This window comes from Glycine max, chromosome 19 (assembly GCF_000004515.6).
Source record: "Glycine max cultivar Williams 82 chromosome 19, Glycine_max_v4.0, whole genome shotgun sequence".
In the NCBI taxonomy this organism is placed as follows: Eukaryota; Viridiplantae; Streptophyta; class Magnoliopsida; order Fabales; family Fabaceae; genus Glycine; species Glycine max.
In genome coordinates this window covers 4,481,224-4,506,712 of record NC_038255.2, presented here as the reverse complement: position 1 = coordinate 4,506,712, position 25,489 = coordinate 4,481,224, and the positions used below count along the sequence as shown (strand labels likewise).

The window sequence follows — 25,489 nt, the reverse complement described above, 5'->3', positions numbered from 1 at the left end:
TAGAAAAAAAATTAAACATTGATTATTAACTTATTTTACGCATATCACATTGAATTTGTGTTATTGATTTTAAGAATTAGAAAGTTTTGGTGATGTGAATTGAGATTATTAACACTTTTTTTATTATTAACACTTTTTTTGACATAGATTGTATTATTGGTTGAAATTTATTAAAAAAATACAAAAATAATAAGTAAAGCCCATTAAGTAAAAAATAAGACCTACTACATTTTGTTTATTTCAATTTAATCAACTTCAACTAATAATAAAAATATGTCAAAAAAATGTGTTGAATCCTCTCTGATTAAAGATTTGATTAAGTGCATAAGAACATTGAATGAGATGAACATTATTCTGCGAACAACTTAATCAATGAGGTGTTCATTCAATTGATTGGCACCATGTTGTTTGAAGTTGAGTATCAAATCAATGATAAGAAGTTTTGTGTGATGCCAGCCTTTACCCAAAAAGCTAAAAATGATTATTCTTTGCAGACGAATGAAAAACTTCAAAGGACAAACAAAACAAGTGGTGGGAGAAAAGGAATGGCTGGTGATGGAGATATGGACACTTCTTGTGGTCCTCAATGCCCTCTTCTTTCTATTCTCATTTTTCACATATCCAACTAATCTCCCACTTATGCCACTTCGAGTACCTACTTTCCCACACCCCAATTTAATTAGCAACCCCCCACTCACTTCCCTGCAAAATGAAACTACATAAGTCACAATACTGAACAAATTTCATTTGAATTGAATTTGTTAAACATTAACTATATCCTAAACAACGTGTGTAATTTCTGCACAAACTTATGTAATTGGTTATAAAACATCTGAGGAATTTTACATATGAAATTGTTAAACATAACTTTTATATGATTTTATTTTGAAAATTACATCTTATTATTATCTTTAACGGATATCTTACTCTTTTAATGTGTTTAAAAGTTCATTATTTTCAGATTAATTTAGCATTTGTTAATGTGTTTTTTCTTTAATTATAGAAATTTATTTATTATATAAAAATAAGTTGTAGTTGAAAAATGTAAAAAGATAATAAAATAAGATTTATTTATTGTCTTTTGACTACATTAAAAATAAAGATATAAAAACAAAATAATTCAATCCAATTGAAAGCTATTTTTTTTTTTTATATTGGATGGAGTTGAATTTACATTCAAATTAATTCAAAATGAACTGTAGTATATTTTATGACAGGATCAAATGACTTTTATGCTTAAAATTTCACTAAACACTAGTAACCATAATTAGGATTCTTATAAAAATTTAATTAGAATATATTAATAATGTAAAGAAATTTATAGTGTCATCGAATCCTGGATTGTCATGTAATTGAAAATTATTTATTTTCACAATAATTATTTTAAAATAATTTCTATTTATTCTGTTAAGATATCACTATGATTTACATGATGGCATCACTATTGTTTCTAGATGTGATGTGGGATAGACAATTAGTATAGACATGTTAAGGTGTGATCTCCAAGAAGGCTATATTTTATGAATATGTATGGGAAGTTCTATAGGATAAAAAATCTCCAAGTTTATCAAGAATATTTAGGAGTGTCACTATACAGGGCACATGATTACATAAAGTACACTTCATTGGTACTTGCACCAAAGGGCTACACACTTCATTAGAATAACAATCAATGGAATTAATTCTAAGATTGATGGTTGAGATATCCAAACAAAACAATCAATTGACCATTTGGCCTCAACATTACAATTGAGGTGATCGATGTCATTTTTATATATAGTGGAAGGGTCAGGGATCATATCTCCAACGACTTAAAAACAAGTGACAATATGTATTATTGAAACAAATTTTATCAAAATTCAAAAGTTTTTTTTTCTTGTGGGGGTGGGGTGGGGGTTAAGACTGTCTTCCTAATATATCTATAATCTTATCAAGGTTTTCTCTTCGTAGTTCACCCTTGAAAATAAATTCAAGTGGCATTTCCATAGCCTCAGTATACTTTACAATATTGTCATATATATCATTGTACAATGCTCCACTAATGAATGCAAGAAGTTTAAAAACAACTCTTAATGCAGCCAGATTAGAAAGAGATTGCAAATAAAAAATGACACTAACTGGTCATTCAGTCAGATAAAACTTGTCCTTCCAAAATATTCAAATTAAATACTATAACCTTCATGCCACATCCTATGTCTATGGCTAAAGTTTTAATAGTTTTAAGTCAGTCACTGCTGTTTTTATGCCAAAACAAATTAACAGAAGAACAAGCAGCATTTACACATTTCCAACAGCAAGAGGCATTTTGACTTTGGCCTTAGGTGTTTGCTAATTTTATTTATGTAGCCATCTAAAATACTGAGATCTTAGGTCAAAGCATCCATCCAGGAATAAATCCATTGACTTGTTGAGCTTGAGTTGTGGCAGCTAGCTGCTGCTCTGAGGCTTCAGGGATGTACCTGTAGTCAGAACTGCACCAAGGGACAATCATTAAAATACAATTCAAATTAAATCACCACATTCAGCACAAAAATGCAAGAAAGTGGCTTAATTACCCTATCTGCAATGTGGGGTTGCACTCCAAAGGCTGGAAGAAGCCTTGAGAGTGAGCATTTTGGGTTCCATATGGCATACTTTGCTCACCAGCTTCCCATGTTTGCCTATACTGGTTTCTTGAATTGATTTCTTCCAGCTGCCAACAAAGTAGTCATGAACCAAATCATCATTATAGGACCTTAATGTGAATGGAAGAATAAACGATATAAGGTTATGTTAAACATTGCTGAATAGTTTTTCCATATTACAAGTATTAAAGAAATTGCACAATCATATTATATGCAACAGGACAACAGGAACAATAATATATCAATACATAAACATACTGGTTTTAAATGAGCAGCCAAGTGGAGAAAATGAAGGAGGAACTTCTGATAAGGTTTTTATTTATTTTGTTTGGAGAAATTCATCTGTGAATTCAGTTCTTAGACTAATCTAAGGACTATTTACTAGAAAACTTTAACTTCCAAATATCCAATTCCAATCTGATTCACCAAGAATTAAGATGCAAGGTTGTACTTCTAAATGGATTTATAGGAATAAAAATAACAAATTATCACACTAAGATGTCATATTGCCAATTTTGCATGTTGTGGGATGAATTTGGTGGAAAATGGTATGATGTTTGTTACCTTCATGGTCAAAGATCTGTTTGCTTCCACCAACATATGCTCCTGTATCAAACAATAGCTTGAAAGTGTTATAGACACACACAAAGTTGCTTTACTCTATATTCCATAGTTATGCTAATAACACTATTTACCTTATTCTGAAGATCAGCTAACTGGTCCAGCATGAACTGAGTCTGCAAAAGTAAAGTTCCACATAGTGTCAGATAACAGTAATCATAATTAGCTTTTCATAATGGAACTTAAGACTCTTAAATTACCACTGGTAAACATATGAAGAAAAAAAATTCAATAATGAAAACACATGCAATTTCTTGACAGTTTCATCTTCTAGGCTTATAAAAATGTGTTAGATATAATGAAGAGAAAATCCTGTTGGTGTCCATTTTCGCTAACAATAATTTGTTTATTCTGTTACACAACTATTTGAACTTTGAACTCCTAATGCAGAAAATAAAAGGATATAGAAAATATTCAAGAGAGAGATGTGAAATCACATGGAGAAAACTACATTAGCCATGTGGCCAGGGTCAGTCAATGCAACAACTTATAAGTACCACTTTAATGAGCTTTCTATGTATAATTTTCTGAAGAAAAAAATAATGAAACATTGATATTTTATTACCTTTGTTGACCTCACTTGCTTAAGAGATGAATCCAGTTGGCGCTCAAGCTGCTCAAGATCTTTGGTATTTAATGGGCCCAAGTCTTCACCAAGAAGGTTCCTGCAGCATGGAACAAGTGCAAATGGTAAATCATTTTTCAATATTATGAAAATTCAATGATGATGACTAATTTACTGGCTGCAAGAAAATTTTCTCAAACCTTTACTCACAATTTTTTTTAAAAAGAATGGTGAAAAACCAGGTTATAAGCTTTTAATATAGTACTAATTTTATCAGGAGTTTTTTGTATGTTTTTAAAATACTTTTATATGAAATTCACCTTTGGGTCCTTTGAAGAGATTCAAATCTTGCTTTCAGCTTCAAGTACTCACGGTAGCTGCTCTGCTATACAAAAGCAAATGACAAATGAAAAATAACAAATTGGAATTAATTTGCATAAGATATATTTTATTATAAGTTGGCAATAATCAAGTTCTAGCAATATAATAAGACTTTCCTAAGTGAAATTTCTTAAGAGATGTTATTTCTATAATGTTATAAACAATGGCATTACTACGTACCTCAAGCTCTTTGCCAGGTTTGCTGACTTCCACTGCACCATAGCTGCACTTTTGGTACCTTTCAAGTGTTTTGAGCATGCTGCAGATTCGAGGAGAGAAAGGAAGAACTAGTAAAATTGATAATGGTGTATGGATATCATAAACCATACCAAAAGAATTACTACACCAAATGAGCCATATATCTTACTATACATCAATCTTAGCCTACACCCTGATCGTTACGGAAAGGTTAATCTGGAATGAAGATTTTACATTTCAGATTAACTAATCCGAAATTTATAAAGGATGTAGGCTAAAATTGTTAGGTGCTGGAAGAAGAGGGCCCCCATCAGATTTAAATGGGGTGCCAATTTTATTGGAGGCCCAAAAAGTTAGAATTTGCTCCTCTTACTTTAATGACACAAAATCAAGATCAGCAATTAGTATACTTTATTTATGCATATTTATATTTTTATTATGCATCTATATCAGACTTACCCTCGACGTTTCAAGCTGTATAAAAACAAATTAAACGGTTTCAAATTAGTGTAACTAGTTTCCTAAACTCTAATGCATGATAGAGGGACAAGTAAGGTGCAATACAAGGCTGCTGAAAACATAGATGCATGGTTTTTGGAACACTAAACGAAATTATCATGCAAAACCTACTTTAGTGAAAGTTACTTTCATGATTTTTGGTTATAAGGATACCTAGATCAAATTTATACAGTTTGGTGAGGAGTGATTAGTTATTAATGGTCTATCTTAGACTCTAAAAACTAGTAGAGCCCTATAATAATATTGTGTTATATATATCAGAACCTTGATTTCTTAGGTAAAATTAGAGAAAAATGCAAGTTGACATCATAAATCACTGCGAAAGTTCCACTAAATGTTGAAGATAATAGAAATAATAAAAAATACATAATTAAATGGCATTTAAATCAGAAAACAAACATGTATTGTTTCTTTAGTGCTGCAGATATTGTTTTGTAGAATTCAGAATATAATCTGATTAAAAAGAAAAGAAAATGTCATCCAACCAAATATCTCCTATAAGTATCAAATTGAAGCAGTATTAGCCTGATCTTCTGAAGCAATACAATGGGAAGCTAGAATATCAAATTACATATTAGAAGAAAGAAAAAGGCACTAAGCTCTCCCATGATATACATACAACATAATACTATTTCAGATAGAGTTAGTGACTGGTTATTAATTGAACATATAGTTTCCACATGTTAAGCAGTTGTAGGACTGTTATGATGCATGACAAGATACTTTCATGGGAAACTTTATAAAATTAGAAGATAAATATACCACTCGTGTATTTTAAAAGTATAATTTACTCATTTAGATAATCAACATGCTAAAATAATTAAATGAGAAAGACTAAACTAGAAAGCACTAGAATATATATACAACTTTCTTTTTTTTTGAGGAAAGAAATATATACAACTTGAAGAATGATATTTACACATTTGTTGAAGTTACAGTTAACTAAAACAGATTATAACTAAAGAGATAAATGCATAAATAGCATTAATTATACAACTAGTTGGTGTTAGATATTCATATCCTTATATTATTGCAGGCCGGTTACACATTATTTGAATAAAACATAATTGCAAATACTGCTATATGAATTAATCTCTAATTGACAATAAATCTTTTCTATGGTTAAATCCAAATTAGGCAGAATTTTTTCCTTTTTCACTTTTCTCTTTGTCAACTCATTTACTAGCTAGCCAAGCTGTAATCCCCCTACCTTTGAGACAAATATCTGCATTCTATATACTAGCTTTTTATAACACATACAAACAATCTCATATAGTACTCATGCAGTAATATGATCATATTGATGAAAAAATAACCCTTAAAAAATAATGTTGTGCAATTGTCCTAGAATATATAAATGATTAATAAATATGTTAAAAACATATCGCTGTGAGAATTTATTTCAACGACAAATCATTCTTAATGACGTATTCCCCACGAGAGGTTAGGGGGAAAAGAACAAAAATTAAGGAAAGTGAATAAAATTAATTTAACTTATTGCCATTAAATGTCCAGCATAACCAACTTACTTTCTCAGCATTGAACTTCAATGAGATAGACTTGTAAGGGCACACCTATCTCATGTTTGTCCTTCCAATTTTCAGTACTAATAAATTCATTACTAAAGTACTTGGCTTTAATAATAAGGGATAATACAAGTAATTGTAAGACAACAAATCATCATAAAATCTCAACTAAAGAATAAAAACTAGAGGGAGTGAAGGAGAGAAGTATAATTAGTTTCTATAAAACGAAGAGAAATTAAAAATATAAATTTTACATGGAAAATATATACTAAAATGATATAATATTATATTATATATATTTATATATTCATATTGACCAGCTGTGCTTATGCTTAGATAGTATTAGATATAATATTGTTCATTTGTTCCCCCTTTATTAAGAAAAAAGAAATACTAACTATTAAATGCAGCAATTTCAGACAAAAAAGTCCCGTACACTGATAAGCTGATGATGAAATAAAAACACCCTTTATTTCTTTCCAAATGTCAAACTTATTTGTTTTAGAGTAAACAAATAGTGCTTATTTGTTTTTGGTGCAACACACTGGACGCTTACATTCTGTCCTTGCTTCATTGGACTTAAGGTGTGTTCAATGTTGTCATAAGAACTTCATTTCAGGACAATCAAGTACTGCTGCTAACACATCTTGGTCAACTACTCACATACATAGATATAGCCAGACTTTAAAGGAAACAAAAAACAAAATAGCAAAAAAAAACTATAATACAAATAAATTAAACAAAAATCAGGCCAATAAAACAGATCCATTAGTCTTATTGGTTAATAAAAAGAATCCATGGAGGAAAAAAATTACATAAAATTAAGCAAAAATCCCTCAAACCAGGAGGGGGAAAAGAAAACCAAAAAGGAAGGGAAATCAATCAACAAAATCCGTACAAGAAAACAAAACATCAAATATTTTTCCAGATCATGATCTACATCACCAGATCTCACAATCTTACATTCAAAAGATCATATCAAAGTTGAAAGATTGATCAATTACTTCAACACTCCAGCACATACGAAAGAGAAATAAACATGAAACTTCTTCTCAAACCAATAGAACTCACAAAATCTACAAACTCACACACTAAGAAATAAGATTCATGAAGTCATGTGGAGAAATAAAAAATCAGCAAAAAAGGGTATTTTTTTTCTTCAAAAAGAAAAAGTATTCTTCTCAAACATAAACAAATGAAAGGAGAGCCAAGACAATAGATCTTATAAATACACATATACCTGAACACAAAACAAAGATTAGAGAAACTCATTCAATTTTTTATATGATTATGAGTGCAAATAATAATTAAAACAAAGAAAAACAACACATACCTGTTGGTGCTGCAGAATTCATAAAGCTTGCCACGGGTGGAGAAGATGATGAGGGCAACCTCAGCATCACAGAGAACAGAAAGCTCATAGGCTTTCTTGAGAAGCCCATTTCTCCTCTTTGCAAACGTTACCTGCCTGTTTATCTTGTTCTCTATCCTTTTCAGTTCCACTCTTCCCCTCCCCATAATATTTTTTCTACCTAATTATTATCAACAATACTAATATTACTATTGCCTTATATCTTATTCAAACAAAATATTTGCCCTTTTTTCCTATTTTCTTTGATTCTTTCTTTCTTCTTTTATACGTGCAGTTTCTATTTCTTTTTCTTTCTTTCTATCCCCCTCTTTCCTTCTCTTAGGTACCTGTTGAATCTTCTTTTCTGGGTCAGTACTCTACTGAACCCAAATTTGTGAAAAACAAGAGAGGGTTCTGGAGTAGTTCAAAACACTCTTGAAACCCTAGAGAGAGAGAGAAAGAGAACAAAGCAAACATCAACAACAACAACTACAACACAGTTGTGTTCATCTCTCCTGTTATCTAACTTGGCTTTTTTATCCTCAGATGTTCACTTTTTTTCTCTTTCTTTTTATCTCTTTGTTCCAATCTCCACCATAAAATGTTGTGCATCTTACTAGGGTTGGTCTGAGTTTCCTGTTTCATACAAGTTTTTTTTTATCATGCTTTACTCGGTTAAGGTATTTTTGGCAAACAAATATTTACCCAATCGCACTTATAGAGCGTGAGAAACACACTCGGAGTGTAACCCTCTTTGATGCGGGGTCGCGTGTTTTACACGGGCGCGTGGAGACAGCTGTCTTTAACTGTGGATGCTTTTAAGAAAAAATCTGTCATTTTTTTTACTGTGTTCACGTAAGTAGAGCACTGCAAGAACGTCGTCAGATACCTTAAACTGGACCCCACGTGTCAGATTATCACTGGCTTCCATTTTCTAGCATGCAAAACGGAAATTTAGTCTTTCAGATAGGCATGGATAATAATAGTATTAAGGTTACATTAATATTTAGAATTTAGATCTATCCATTACATATAATTTTATTGAGTTTTAAGATAAATATCTAATTTAAAAGCAGTTGACAGAGTTCTTATATTTTTTTAAAAAAAATTAATCAGATCCCTGTTCATTAAATATCATTATTTTTCTATCAAGTTATTAAATTATAAGGAGTAATTTAACATAGTTTAATTTCGATACACAAATAGCATAAAAAATTTATACTACGGATTAATTAAAAATCTGTTATAAATGATTTTAAAATAATTATCATAAAAATTAACAAAATCATCATACATAAAAAATTTCTAATTAATCAATACTTCATCCGTTATAAGAAAATATTTTTATCCTAATATAATTGTAATTTTAGTTTTTAATATAACATTAATGAATTTTCCACCTATATCTCTTATATATTAAGAGATCAACTATAAAATCTGAAACATTTCCGATTGTTTTGGTAGATGGGGACGGAATATCCGGGGTAGCTTCTTGCAGCAGGAACGTTGGCTATATTAACGATCAACTACAAAATCTAAAAATAAATTAATAATTATATAATATTAATTTTATAAAAATATTATTTTATTTTATCTATTTATTATTTTTTGGTTTAATTACCCATTTAATTCTTATAATTTTTAAACTTATTCCTTTTAGTTCTTATAATTAATAAATGAATTTTTTAGTCTCTAAAATTTAATAAATAAATTTTTTAATCCTTCAAATTTATATTTTAATTCCTAAAAGGTATTTATCTCGTTAATTTTTTTAACTTTGTTAGTTAAAAAAAAGTTAACTGCAGGAACATTTTAGAAATTAAAATATATATTTTGTGGATTAAAAAATATACTTACTAATTATAGAAACTAAAAAAGATAAATTTAAAAAGTATAAGAAGTAAATAAGTAATTAAACTTTTTTATTTTTTTTATTTGTATAAAAAATGGTCTAAGACAATAATTGTTATAGGATAGACGGAGTAATGTAAAGATTTTTTTATATTGTAATTATTTACTTAGTTTAGAAACTTAGTAAAACTACAAAGTTGTACAGGACAATATAAACTTGTAATAGGAAAATATAACCTAATATCAATACTGATAGTATTACTACTTCTTGAGTAATTAACCTGGCCAGTAATTAATAGTTTGTGTGAAACAGCTTGTTTGGGCACGCGTTCCACTCAACTAAATTCACCTTTATAATTTATATGCCAAAATCAATTTTGAATCATTTTGTATCCGAACACACACTTATCTTCTTTTCTTTTTTGAGAAAAACACACACTTATCTTAATCATCAGTCTTTACCTAAAATAATCTTAATCAATAGTCAAGATGAAGTTAGAATAAAAAAGAGTCTGGTAAATTGTTTTCTTTTTTTAGGATCCGGTAAATTGTAAAAGGTTAGAATCTAATGGGAAAATATATCGTTATGTACTTATGTTGCGAGGACTGTGGCAGTAAGATGTGTCACTCAATAGTCAGATGGAGAGTGGCCAGCTACTATACCGATTACCAAACCCCTTCATCAAATAAGAAAAAATATCTCAGTTGTAGATATATTATTTTTATACAACTCTTTATATATAATAATTATTTTTTTTCGATGATAAAAATATTTAATGGATATGTACTTCTTAATCAATTAAAAATGATTTTTTATATGAATTTTGAAGTAATTTTTAAATCAATAAATTTATCATATAAAAAGCATTATAATTAGGCAATAAAATCAATATGTAGTATAATTTATACACAATATTAACTATTTAATTACATTTCTCTCTTGATTTTTATCTCTCTTTTTATTTAAACGGATTATATAAAGTTGTTGTCATTAATTTTTAAATAACTTACAGAGGTTAGAAGAATTTACTGAATTCTTTCACGGCTGAAAATAACTTAATTACATTCGCCCATGCCACTAACTTTGCATTCCTGTTAACACCTTGCACCCCAGTCCATGGTTCCCCTGAGTTGAAATCCTGAACCCCTAAAAACTTGAAATTATTAGCTGGTTTAGAACACCACATCATTTATGGTCACAGCTAATAATTATGTGATATATAAATAATTTAATATTTTAAATTGATTAAGATTTCTTAAATTAAAGAATAACACAATTAATTTTTATTAAGTAATTATTAAGTATATCTTTAATTTAGTGAATATATACTTAATGTTTTATATGTTAGTAATTGTCTATATGTTAGTAATTATTAGTCCGAACCATGGATTATGTGATCCTCTTTAACCCCATAATAATTTCTCCCTAAAAACAAGCAACACTATTTACCCCTCCTAAAGTAAATTAAATAATACAAAGACTAAACTATGCAATCATTCAATGAATTGGCTTCTATTTCTTCTGCCAGATGCAGCCTAAAAAGGCCGAAACAGACATCATGTACAAGCTGCATGTGGAAAATGTTAATCAAAAGAGGGACTATTGAAACTTTTTTTTCGCACATTATTCATGCGCTTGATTTTTGTTCTAAACTTTATGTACTTCAGTCTTTTAATATATGTTTCAATTTATCAGCTAGATATATAACCCAAAATATATTTTTATCCAAAAAAAAATTACATGATTATATTTTTATCAATTGTTATATAGATACTTTAGCATTTTTGTTATAGAATTTTGAAATATATATATATATATATATATATATATATATATATATATATATATATATATATATATATATATATATATATATATATGTGTGTGTGTGTGTGTGTGAGAGAGAGAGAGAGAGAGATTTAAAAACTATTAATGGATTATATAGTTATAAATAGGATAAATGATTATTTTGGTCTCTAACTATGTAAATTGGTACAATTAGTTCTTGAAAGAACAAAGATTTTAATTTAGTCTTAAAATGTGTAAAAAGTATAATAATTATGTCTTATTTACAATTTAATGACAAATTGATTAATGATTTTTACAATTTAATGCTAAATTAATTCTTAAAAACACAATTTAATATTAAATCAATTATTGAATATTAAAGTTAATGATAAAATGTGTCCACAAACTTAACCTAGGATGGAATTCTCACACTTTTCATACATTCAAATATTAAATTATAATTTTTATTCTTTCAAGAATTAAATTATCACCAATTTATATATTAAGGGACTAAAATAATTATTTATCCTTATAAATATTAGCAAAATAAAAACATATAGTTATCAATTTTTTTGATTGCAATTTATGTTAAGTCACCCTCGTGAATACAGTGGTTTTTCTAAGTATACACATTTATAATTTCAAAATTATAGGAATATTAATTTTTTTTATAAGGATTTATAATTAATTTAACCTCTTGCTTAACTTTATTGACTTTTACTATATGAGATTGAAAAGAATTTTAATAAGATTGTAATATATTGAATTTCTTAAAAAGGTAATTTAGTTAAATACAACAACAATTTTATTTACTGAACAATAGTATTAAACATTTTTTTAATCTTATATGCCTATTCCATAACTTAACGAAATGAAAAATAGAGTTTTCAAAATATGATAATTTTTTGTCTATTATCAATATAATATTTTCTTTTTCTTTTTCTAACATTATTTATTTTATTTTTAACCTATATATGCATATATGATGTATAAGAAAGGAAAATCATAACCTAATATAACAAATTAATTTGAAATGAAAATAATGTGTCTTTACTAATTTATAAAACAAATTAGCACAATATATTCTTCTAAGGACAAAACTCAATTGAAGTTTCATAAGTATTTAGGTTATTGTTCCTTCATCACAATATACTATGCATATTATTTTATAGACCTCGTCATTTATTTCATCTCTCTCTTCTTTTTACTGGTATTTCATCTCACTTAAAACCATCCTCCTCAAGACTTGGATCTAACAACTTCACCCTTCCAAGAGCTTTACACTAGCTTAGATTTTGTACATGGGTTTTGGTACCCCTTGTACCTCTTTTAAAAAAATTCTTTGCTTTTGCTGATTAAAAAAAAAAAAATAGCCCTTATAATTATGCCAAGCACAATTCCTTAATTGGTGACATCGTTGAAAAATTCCCCATCCAGAAAAAAACTTGATAAGGTTGTAAATATTGATCATTGATCGATATATGTTACGTACGTAGTTCACTCCTATTGGTACAATAATCATAGCAATAATCGAACCTAGAAGGCTCCAACATGTACGTCATATCACCTTCATGGAGGACTTTAATCGAATGCCATGCCATGCCATTTTAGATTTTTAAGGTGATTCTCCACAGAGTGAAGTTCTAAATAGAACTTCGAAATGGAATGGTTTGGCCAATTTGGCTCAGGTAGCCTCAATTTAGGGCATTTTTATGTTAGACCAAATCAAGTCTAAATATGTTTAAAGCAAGTATATTGTTAACCTAATATGGTTGAATACGTGCTGTGCGAGCCAACCCCCTGACTTGGCTAATTCTATTCTTTTTCATTGTATTTTTTTATTAAAAAAAAAGAAATCAATCAAATGTTTAATAAAAATGTAAATAAATGGGAGTTAAACTTGTACAATTTAGTTTTTGGTCAATGATAACCAATTTGGAAAGTTAACATATTTGTCAACTGTTTGTGCTTCAATTTTCTTAAGGTTTAAATATTTTTTAATTCTTGTAATTTAACATTTTTTTTTTGTTTTTCATCCTATAAAATTAATTTTTATTTTTAGTCTCTGCAAATTATATTTATTTTATTTTTAGTCCTTAAAACACTTTAAATAATATTTTGAACAGTAAAAAAATATTATTTACATTTTTATAAGGATAAAAAATAAAACAAACATAATTTATAAGAATTAAAAGAAAAAAAAAGATACAAGGAAAAAAAGTAAAAAAATTGTAAATTACAAGGACTTAAAATATATTTGGGTATTTTCCTAATAAAAAATGGTGATAATATATATGTAAAATTAACTAAAATTTTAGTCTTCATGCATGTTAGCCCCAACAGGAAAAGGATAATACAACCTGAACTAGTTAAGTTGGGAAAAAATATGCTTGATTTGAGTTTAAATTTTATTAGTTTAATTATTCACACAAGTATTTTTCGAAGGCTAATTATTCACACAATTAATCTAAGCTATCAGCATATTGAATCTATTTTAACAACTTTACTTTTGAAAGGGGTGGATTAACACATGTTATGCTTTAATTAAGTACATCGCAAGCACACAACAAAATTTAGATTAACACATGTTATACTTTTTAAAAATTGTTAACTTATTAGAAATCATTTTAGATATGACATTTCGAATCATTCTAATAAAAAATAATAATCTTATGTATATCATAATTTATCATTAAATAACAGTATAAAAATTTACATTAATACATTCTAATTAAATTCTTGTAATTTTTACTCAAGTTTTGTCCTCCAAGGTATCAAACATTATACAAATTTGGCGAATACAACTTCGGGCACATTGGCATTTCATTTAATTAAGTATTGTTTTTTTTCCATGATAATGAAAATATTAATCAGCACAAAATTAAATTTTCAATATAATTTTCAAAATTACGTCCTTCTCAAATTTAATAATTTACGATGAATAAAATTAGTTAAACTCAAATCATCTTCTGTAACTTAGGCTATGTTTGTGACCATGAATACCAAGATGGATTTAGACAATGCTAAGTAATACGTATTAGAATTTTCTTCATTGCCACATATATAATGAGTAAATGACACCAACCTCGGTCTAATTTATTTCTTATAGCTATTAATTTAGGTGTTGCACAACTAGCTTTTTGTCATTTTCTTTTAGCCGTGTTGCCGCCATTAGATCAAAACCACATCCTATGAAGAAATGTCAAATTTGGATTTGATCAGAACCCATAAATGATAGGTGACTTAGGTTAATTTTGTTGCAAAAACACCTAAAGTCAAATGAGAAGATTAATTGTACACAGCTAGCTACGGGTGAGTGATTCCATCCACTTGTATTTTATGCCAAAGGAGGCAACTTATGTTAGAATTGGTAGGGTCCTATATTCCAAATAAGGAAAAAGAAGACGGAATTATTTGATCACATTAAAATCCACCAATCCAACTAACTTTGTTAAATATGTTGCATATTTTGTGGCCTAAGAAAGAGTCCCAACCATGCTTCTCCCTTCTTTTATTTATCTTTCTTTCTTTCTAAAACAAAAAAATCTATTGCACGGCCCTATTGTTAACACGTGCACCAGTTTCAAAAGGAAAGTCACATATTATTTATATAAATATATACACACATGAGCATATATCTAGGGATAGTGTGTAAGTTTTGACGAACAAATTAATATATGTAGTCCTTAATAACATTTTAAAAATAAAAAATTTAATTAACCAATCTAAACATTAAATAATTTAACATTATCCTGATAATTAAGTATATTAAATTTTAGATAATATAAAATTTGTGAATACGTACTATAATAATAAAGATTTATTAATTATGTTTAAATAATATGTTATATATTATAATAAAGTACGTAGTACGTACTATAACACAGTATTAATTAGTTTTTTAATTTTATATAATTTTGTAGACATAATTTATTTTGTCAAATCTTTTAATTATTAGATTGATAAAAACTTATTTCATGAAAGAAATTTATTAAACGTGGTTGATCGAGTGTTGCACCTAATGTAAATATGGATATTAAGACAAAATTTGATGACACTAAGTTTAAGTTTTTACTATTAAATTACATATTTATAAAGGTCTATATTTTTTTTACTGAACAAAGGTCCATATTATCTATTAGATATTTACAAATGTCATATACATTATAATATTATTAAATTGTGAGGTTATTATATAAAATTTAGCTTCAGGAAAAAAAAACTATTTTAGATGAAATTATATTTTTCTCTTTTGATGTTATTTCTCTACTATGACTACAGCCGGTTTTACATATAAGAAATATATAGTTAATTCATCAATACCAATAAAAATTATTAAATTAGTTAATTTTAATTAATATTGTCATAAATTTATTTAATTTTCCAAAATTATCCATAAAATTAATTGTTTGAGTGGTGGTTAGACATAATGATCACTACTCATAATCCAATAAATAATTTTTTAATCAATAAATATGAGTTTTATTGTTAATAACTCAATAAATATTTTTACTTTTATGAAGAATAAGATTTATCTCATTAATAAATTTCACAATAAATTAATGATAAAAAAATTAACAATTACTAGTACTAGTAATGCATTTGGAAGTAGTTGTATGTTTCATATAATAACAACAACAAAAATACTATTATTTACTTTTCATTTAAAGAATCGGATGTAGTATTGTGTTGCTCAAAAATAAGAAATTAAGTATCTAGTTTCTTTCTAATATATCAAGTATAGTATCATTTGACTTCATGGTCTATACATTCAAACTTAACAAAATTATAGTAATATGATCTAAATTGCCTAATCTTAATAACTTATGGTAAAAATAACAATAATGATGATTATAAAAATAATAGTGATTTAGAGTGAGGTTTGAATCATAAGAATAATGATGATGGTGATAAAAAAACAATCAATAATAAATTAGTAATAGTAATGTGTATAATGGTGATGTGGATGTGGTGATTAACAAGTTCGTCATTAAAATGATAAAATACAGGTTAAGAATTATAATTTTAATCTTTTAAAAATAAAATATATATTGTTCTGATATAATATATATAGTTTACATAATAAGATCGGAGATGGAGAGAAAAATATTATTTTAATTACATTACAAATATATGAAATTAGACATTCTAATTGTGATTTTAATTGTAAAAGACTTTCAAATTTAAATTCCAATTCATGTTCCATACACCAATATAATAAACCATCAAATGTGTTGGTTGGTGTGTGATTGAGGTCTTAAATATACAGTTAAAAATTTAGAATTTTTTTTTTATGAACTCAAATAAAATTACTTTTCATGAAAGATATGGGTGATTTAGAAAGAAAAAAAAAATACACTAAGAACACAACTCAATAAACCACGTTTACATGCGACGAAAGAGTGCTCCTGGCGTAAGCACTGCTTTATGGTCAACTATCGCTGCACTACATAATCCATCCCAAAATTCACCATTTTCCAAAGGGTACTCAGACTGTATATATAAATAAAACTGCTGCACTAAGAAATTAAAGAAAAGATACGTGTCGAGTTTCCATTGGCTAGAATGCACAGTACTAGGTGATACAAAGTCGATTGATGGAAAACCCTGCACTGCACCACTCGAGGACACGTGTCGGAAGGAGAGTGCAGGAAAATTTAACCATTGGATTTTCTACCGTTACCTGCTTTGGACGCGTGCCATCAAAAGCCAATCTACGAGTTACTGTGCGGTGATCTGGGGCACCAAAAACTGGGTAGATTCAACACCACTGACAATGTCCAATCATATTGAGTAATTTTTTTATTTTTAAAATGCTTGCAACAATTAACCCAATAACAAGTATTATTAAACTTCATGGAGGCTACCCACTTGAAGACCGCCAACCATCACAGGGGATAATTTTTTTTTTCTAAATTATTAAAAAAGTGTAAAATTTAAATTAATACTTAAAAAAATAAATAAGATATCTTATGATTTATTAGTAGAAAGTTGTAAATTGTGTTATAATTTTGATTTTTTTTTTATTTTTCATTAAAGTGGTAAAAAATTTATGTCTTTTATTTTTTTAATAGGATTTTAAAGTTATAAGTATTTTTTTAGAAGTAGTAAATTATTTACAACTTTAAAGTTGTGAATAATTTTTTATTTTAATTATTAACGAATGTATGTTTATTTTATTTTTTTAATATTTTTTATATTTATGTATATTATTTTTATTTAATATTTCTATATTAAATAAAAATATTAAAATCTATTACTACTAGTCTATTTACATATTGAGATAAATGAACCAATTTTAAATAAATCTAAAAAAATACTCATTTCGTAAAATTGAAGGACACAATCCTACTAATTGTCTATATTTTTATTTATGTTTATGTTTAATTTGTATTTTTTATTTTATATTAATGTATTATGTAGTTTTTATTTTAAGAATTAATTTTATCATTAAATTAATTTTTGTTATTAATATTAAAATAATTTATAAAATAAAATTAATCAATACTATTGTACGAAATTAATAATTTACTTAATGATAACCATAAAAATTAATTAAAAAAATTCAGAAAATAAATTAATATTATTTGTTAAATTATAAGTTGATATTATTTAATATCATTAGTAAAAAAAAAACATTTTCATATTTTTGTTAAACAAATATGTGTAGTATATTTTAATATTTTTATTTTAATTTAAGTCTTTTTGTATTATTTCAATTTAAAAAATATATTAAATTAAAAATATACAAAATATGGAAATATTAAATAAAAATAATATATAAAAATATAAAAAATATTAAATGAAACAATATAAAAATATATAGAAATATTAAATAAAACTAAAAAAGAAAACAAACATAAATTCGCTAATAATTAAAATAAAAAATTATTACGACTTTGAAGTCAGAAATAGTTTATGACTTCTTTAAAAAAATACTTACGACTTTAAGTTAAATTGTATTAAAATTAAAGTTGTAAACTTTTTTCTGACTTCGTTAGAAAAGAAAAAAAATGAAATTGTAATACAATTTACAACTTTCTAATTAAAATTCATAAATATCTTACTATTTATCACTTTTTGAATATTAATTTAAATTTTATTTCCATTTGATAATTTTGAAAGGAAAAAAAAACTACTCTTATGGTGGTTTCACCACTTGAAGACATAACTATTTATAGTCAATTTTGTAGCTATGATCTTTTCGCCTAAACATGCCCAAATTTTGAAATGAATGATTAATTCAAATGGATATTTCTACGGCAAGAATCCATTTAACCACTGTCAATAATCATCAGTAGGTATTTTTTTATCTTTCTTTTTGAAAAAGAAAATGCTCGCAAGTGGCAACAATTAACCCATGAGCAGGTATCAAACTTGTTGGTCGAAGTTACCCAATTGAAGACTTAGCTATTTTTAGTCAATTTTATAGATACGAGATCTGTTTTTGCCTAAACATCCTCAAATTTTGAAATGAATGATTAATTCAAATGGATATTTCTACAGAAAGAATCCAACATTTTTTTTTCCTAGAAACTATATTCACATAACATATTTTTAATTAAATTATCTTTTTATAATTTTATTTTTCTTTATTTAATTCAATTTTTTGTTACTAATTTTACGTATCACACAGATTTTTTTTCTTTATATATACGTGATATGAGTCAGTATATACTTTCATTAGTATTGGCTCAATTTTTTAAGAGCTGTATACAAACAGTACAGGAATTAATTTAGATACTGTTCTATAAATACTTTTAGTATTGTTTTTAAATTTTTTTTTTTACAGCTAGTAGTATTGTTTTCAATAAAAGCATGAAAATAGAACATGTGTAAGTAATTGTTATGCATGCATAATGTGTTTTCATTAAAATAAATAACATCTAAGGTACTTATTAAAATCTGAGTTTTGTTTTTAGTCTAATTGCGTATGAGAAATTAGCCATCACTATAAAACTCGTTTTATTTATTTATTTATAGGTAAGCATTTAACCTTACAAGTTTGATAAAAACCAGCTCTGGTTTCTTCTTATGAGATGCCTTTGTCTTTGCCTAGTTACAACTACTAGGGAATCACTAAGGACTCCATATCCTATGATGCTACAGTAGAGGAATAGCATCTGCCCCCCATAATGACCTAACAAACTACCACAAAGGTCACTTCCCTTAGGTCCACTGCCCAATCTTTCAAATAAATTTAACCAAATCCAATCATACACCTTCAATCTTCATACCAAATAATTATACCATGTGGGGGGTCTTGCTTTTCACACCCAAGCTACTTCAGGGCACTCCCTTAACACATGGGGAGTACTTCGGTTGGTGACATTGGACAAATGGAAGTATGGAACTAGAGAAGAATATCTTCCGTGCATAGCTATTTAGCTAAGAGCTAGCCACATAATATTGTTGAACGCCAATTAGTTTGTACCATATGATCTCTTACCCTAAATTATATATATTATTCTCACTATTTGCACCTTACTAGCAGTGTTAATGATATATGATCTTATGAATTAATGGTACTGATGAGTGATCGAGGAGAAGAATTCTTTTATCTTATGAAATGGTATTTCATTTGAAAAGTATAGCACTTCACCATGCCAAATTATTGCGATTAATATTCATGTAGGGAGATACAACAAGATTGTTTTGATAGGAAAATGATGCATGGATATCTATGTTATTATATCCAATTGACGTATTTTCTCAAAAGGTAGTGATATGAAGTATCCAACATCACCCCATGACTTGAAAGAGAGTGGAATACACAAAGTATTTACCCATATAGAGAATCAAGAATCCTTTATAATAAAGAGAGATAACTCATTCACAAGATATGAATTCTCATATCACAATCAACCCATTTTTATTGAAATAGATGACTTGACTATACATTATTTAAGTGACTTGCTTAAAAAACAATCATTTTTTAATTGATCCGTACCAATAAAAAAAATGAGTCACAAAATTTAATGTAACTTAAACTAACACTTACTCTAATCATTTTAACATTAAAATAAATAAATATATAACCAATAAAATTCATAAATCTACTTAAAAATAAGTGGGGTCTAGGGTGAACCATTTTCATAATTGATCCACTGCAGACCATTATTTACATCCTTAGATTAATACGAGAAGCATGGTGTTATTATAGTTATTTTTCCTCTTTACTTTACTCTCCCTTTCTCTGTGCCTGTGCAGTCTCGGATGACACTTCACTACCTTTGGCAGCGCCTCCGACAAGGTCTCCACAACCTTTGACGACAATGCTTCTGACGCATTCTTGACAGAGTGGTCTAGCCACCGTCGAACCACATTCTTGATGAATGCTTCTGACCACTTGCTCACGGTGCGCCGCATCGCACCAGATCTAGATGCGTCGAATAACAACACTAGACCTTGCAGCGCCACAACCTCGTTATTCGAGTTGGATCTCGTCATCGGATTCAAAATTTTCTCTCTAAAAAAATCAAGACACCATTTTATGTAGATCTCACAAATTTCGTACGATTGAACGTGGAGAGTTTCAGAGAAAGAAATGGGAGCTTTTGACTTGCGCTGTTGCGGGTGTGGTACATGTGGGAGGGTGTATGATAAAGTTATGCACCTTAATGAATCTAATAGCTATAAATTATTGTGCATGGTGGATCATTTGTTAAAGTGATATTTCCTTAGACTTTGTCTTGTAATAAGACTTTTATATTTAAAATAAACAATTAATTTAAAGAATCATATATAATAAAAGAGAAAACAAAAGTATAAATGATGTCTAAGTGTAATAGATGATGTGATGTGATAAAAAAAAGTTAGAAAAAAATGTTAAATATTAATGAAAAATTAATTTGATACTGTATAATAAAGTATTTATTGTATCTCATTACTTAGAAATATTGCAAGATCGTTGAAGCAATGGGCCCTCAAAACCAAGTCTAGAATATTTTCTGACAAAAAAAAAATATAATCATCACCAAATGCTAACGTTGTGTGTTTTTTTAATAAACTAGTAAGTAGCTCGTGGGATCGATTTGATTGATACTTTTTTTAACACTTATTCTTATAATTAAGCATTGTCTAAAGACGTTTAAGTTTAATAGAATAAAATAATAAGATGAAAACGTTTGCAAATGAGCAAATAAGATGCAATTATTTACTATAGATGAACATGATACTGTGTAAAATAGAAGTAGTTATAAAATGTAAGTCCAATTTAGTGTATTACTAAAGGAATAAAGGGGTTATAGTGACAAATTAGGATTTATTTTCTATTTAAATTATATTGAATCAAACAACATACTAAATGTGTATTTGTAGATGAGCTCTTGAAGTAACAAAATTTTTCTTCAATAATGTAAAATTATAGTATATTTACATTGAAATCAATTTATGTTATCAACTATTTGATAAGTGAAACTTTAACGAGCAAACTCTTTTTCTACTTTTTAGGTCTAAAGCTAGGTTTGAACTTTTCTAGTTTGTTTATGGTGCACTTTACTCTCAGGTAGATTGATAATTGATGTGTATAAGCATATTATGTAATTAAGACATATAAGAATTATCAAATTTCTCCTCTTTTATTGATTCTTTTTTGTGTGAATCATTGGAATGTTGGTATCTCTGAGTTTTTGTGTATGAGATGCTTACATTGTTAGATTTAAATTGTTTTGGTGGTGTTTGTTTTGTAGGAATACAAATGAGGGATGAGAAGAGAAGTTGAGGCCTGATGATTTTTGCTGAGTGCGTTAGGCTCGCTCAGCGCGCTGAAGTCGATTAGCGGGAAGATTTCGCTTAGCGAGAGGAAGCTGCTTGGAGAACTTGAAGTCATGTGAAGATGCGCTAAGTAGGAAGATTTCGCTTAGCGCCCAACCACTTACTCGCGCTTAGCGCAAAATCGCAAAAACTCAGACCAAAGTGGCTTTTAAGTGAGAAACAATAGGAAAAAGAGGCACTTCTTATTTTTATCAAAAAGCAAAACCTAGAGCTCGAGGAAGAAGAACGAAACACCCATTGGGAGCCATTGCTTACCTCTATACCATCTTCTACTCCTCCATACATTTTTATCTTTTTTGTGCATAGTTAAGCCTCTCATGACAATGAGAACTAAACCACCCATTGTTGGGAGCTTTCCACCACTCTCTTTATGCAATGATTTTTACTATCTATTTAATGTCATTTTCAATTCCATTGTATCTTTCTATGTGTTTGGTTTGATCACCCATATATATGTCATGTTTAGGATTTAGGCAATGAAAAATGTTTGTAATCCTAAAAATGAAAAGGATAGAAAGAGACAAAAAAATCCATAAAAAAAACATTAACTCAAGATTTTTTTAAAAATAAAAATACCTTCCTTAGAAAATAACTCATAAAATTGGTCTAATTATTATCCTATTTTTTCTTTATATATAAAAGAACTAATTTTAAAAGATTTTCTCGTGTTGGCATAAAATCAAAAACTCTTTTTTTTTTTCTTATATAGGACTAAAATTTGAATTTAACCTAATTTTTGAATAGCAATAAAAATCATTCAAACCCATATTGAAAGGAGAACCCGTGCTCTTTGTATTGTGTTGTGTCGTGCCGCTCTACAGATAGTAATCCCTTAACTTCACAATAAACCATGTTTCATGCTTGTTTACATTCACTTTTGACTCTCGAATTTTCTTCACCAACCAACATAATTAACAACTCTTTTTATATACCACTTATTTTTGTAAATATTATTAAAACTCTATGTGGTATTAAAGTAACTATTATTGGGATTCATACTTGTAGATCTGTTTGATGCCCAGATAAAATTTGGTTATTTTCTAATTTACACGAACCCTAATTTAGTTTTTGGAAAATATATATTGCATTGATAAAGATATTTATCCAGATCAAGATTTTTTTTTTCGAAATGCGATTATTTTATTTTGAGCGGCAACCTCCTGATTTTAGATTCCAAATCATTAGCATATTTTTTTATTCTCTAGAATTGATTTTATTTGGATCGTGTATTGTTTTATTTATTTTGAGTTTGATTCTTAGAATGATTTCCTCGATGATCCAGGCATTAGCTGTTAGCATGATGTTTTGTGAATTAAATGAAAAAGCTTAAATCAATTTGAAATTCTCTAACAAAGGTGTAAACTGTGTAATGTTTTATTGTGGATAGGTTCTTTAGAATTTGCAAATGAGACAATTAGAAAAGAAAAATGGTACAAGGAGTGTTAATGATTCAGCTCCACCAATTAGCATTCCCTCTCCATGTCATACTCAAAGTCCATCACAATAAGGGACAAAAGCTCCTTCACAACCACAAGGACATGAAACTCCAGCACAACAAGGGCAAGGACAACAACCTAAATCTTAAATCTGCACAAGCAGAGGTAAGAAAAAAAAAAGCTGATAGACCTCCTTCTAATGTTTGGGAAAATTTTATTAAGAAGGAAGATGGTATGGCTTATTGTAAGTATTGTACATCATATGCAACAACTAGTTCTATCTATGGAACCTTTAACTTGAGAAGACATGTGTTGTGTTCCAATAATGTAAGAAAAACCCACATAGGCAGGTTGATAAAAATAAAGGCAATTTTTTTTAGAAGTGATAGTGAGAGTGACCCTAATAAAGTTAGTATGAAACTTGTTGATTTTAATCAAGAGCATACTCTAATAGCACTTGCAAAGATGATAATTATTGATGCACTTTCCTTTAAGTTTGTTAAAAAATGAAGGGTTTAGGAAGTTCATGGAAGATGCTCAACCTAAATTTAAAATTCCTTCTCGTGTCATTATTGCTAGAGATATTGCATGCATGTGTTTAATGATGAAAAGGAGAAGTTGAAGCATGTGTTGTCTGCAAATAAACAAATGGTTTCACTTACTACGGATACTTGGATGTCAATTCAAAATATGAATTACATGTGCGTGATAGCTCATTACATTGATGAAAGGTAGGAGTTGAATAAAAAAATATTGAAATTTTGTTTGATTTCTGCCCACAAAGGTGAAACAATAGGGATAACCCTAGAGAATTGTTTAAAAGATTAAGGGATTTCAAAAGTTTGTTGTGTAACTGGATAATGCAAGTGCTAATAAATTTTCTATTTCATATCTAGCTAGAGCATCGAGTGTTTGGAATGGGAATACTTTGTTGAATGGAGATTTCATGCATATGCGATGTTTTGCTCATATTTTGAATGATGTTGAATGGAGAGTTCATGCATACTTTATTGAATGGAGAGTTCATGCATACGTGAGCTGCAAAAAAATGAGTTAGATAGATATTTGGAGGATGATGTTGAAGATGACCACACTGAGTCTGACATTTTGAATTAATTGGTGGAAATTGAAAGCATCCAAATATTATATTCTTTCATGTATGGCTAGATATATATTGACTGAAATCAATTTGAAATTCTCTAACAAAGGTGTAAACTGTGTAACATTTTATTGTGGATAGTTTCTTTAGAGTTTGCAAATGAGACAATTGGAAAAGAAAAGTGATACAGGGAGTGTTAATGATTCATCTCCACCAATTAGCATTCCCTATCCATGTCATACTCAAAGTCCATCACAACAAGGGACAAAAGCTTCTTCATAACCACAAGGACATGAAACTCCACCACAACAAGGGCAAGCACAACAACCTGAATCTGCACAAGCAGAGGTAAGGAAAAAAAAAGCTGTTAGACCCCCTTCTAATGTTTGGGAACATTTTATTAAGAAGGAAGATGGTAGGGCTTACTGTAAGTACTGTAATGCATCATATGCAACAACTAGTTAATTCTATCTATGAAACCTTTAACTTGAGAAGACATGTGTTATGTTCCAACAATGTAAGAAAAACCCACACAGGCAGGGTTGATAAAAAACAAAAGACAATTGTTTTTGGAAGTGATAGTGAGAGTGACCCTAACAAAGTTAGCATGAAACTTGTTAATTTTAATCAAGAGCATACTCTAATAGCACTTGCAAAGATGATAATTATTGATGCACTTGCCTTTAAGTTTTTTGAAAATGAAGGGTTTAGGAAGTTCATGGAAGATGCTCAACCTAAATTTAAAATTCCTTC

At 28.2% G+C, this 25,489-nt stretch overlaps 1 protein-coding gene across 2 annotated transcripts; it reads right to left on the bottom strand.

The window, feature by feature from the left end:
- Positions 1–1,957: 1,957 nt before the first annotated feature.
- On the bottom strand, positions 1,958–8,373 carry SEP1 (transcription factor SEP1). Of its 2 annotated transcripts, none has more exons than NM_001348519.1 (8): positions 7,768–8,373; positions 4,372–4,450; positions 4,131–4,195; positions 3,811–3,910; positions 3,320–3,361; positions 3,189–3,230; positions 2,556–2,692; positions 1,958–2,471 (listed from the first exon to the last, which is right to left on the bottom strand). In NM_001348519.1, exons 1-8 carry the CDS (start codon positions 7,950–7,952, stop codon positions 2,372–2,374), a joined length of 750 nt encoding a protein of 249 aa, NP_001335448.1. In that variant the 5' UTR covers positions 7,953–8,373; the 3' UTR covers positions 1,958–2,371. The 2 variants fall into 2 exon arrangements, with proteins under 2 accessions (NP_001335448.1, NP_001238296.2); NM_001251367.2 differs by having other exon boundaries at positions 4,131–4,192; positions 7,768–8,293.
- Positions 8,374–25,489: the final 17,116 nt, after the last annotated feature.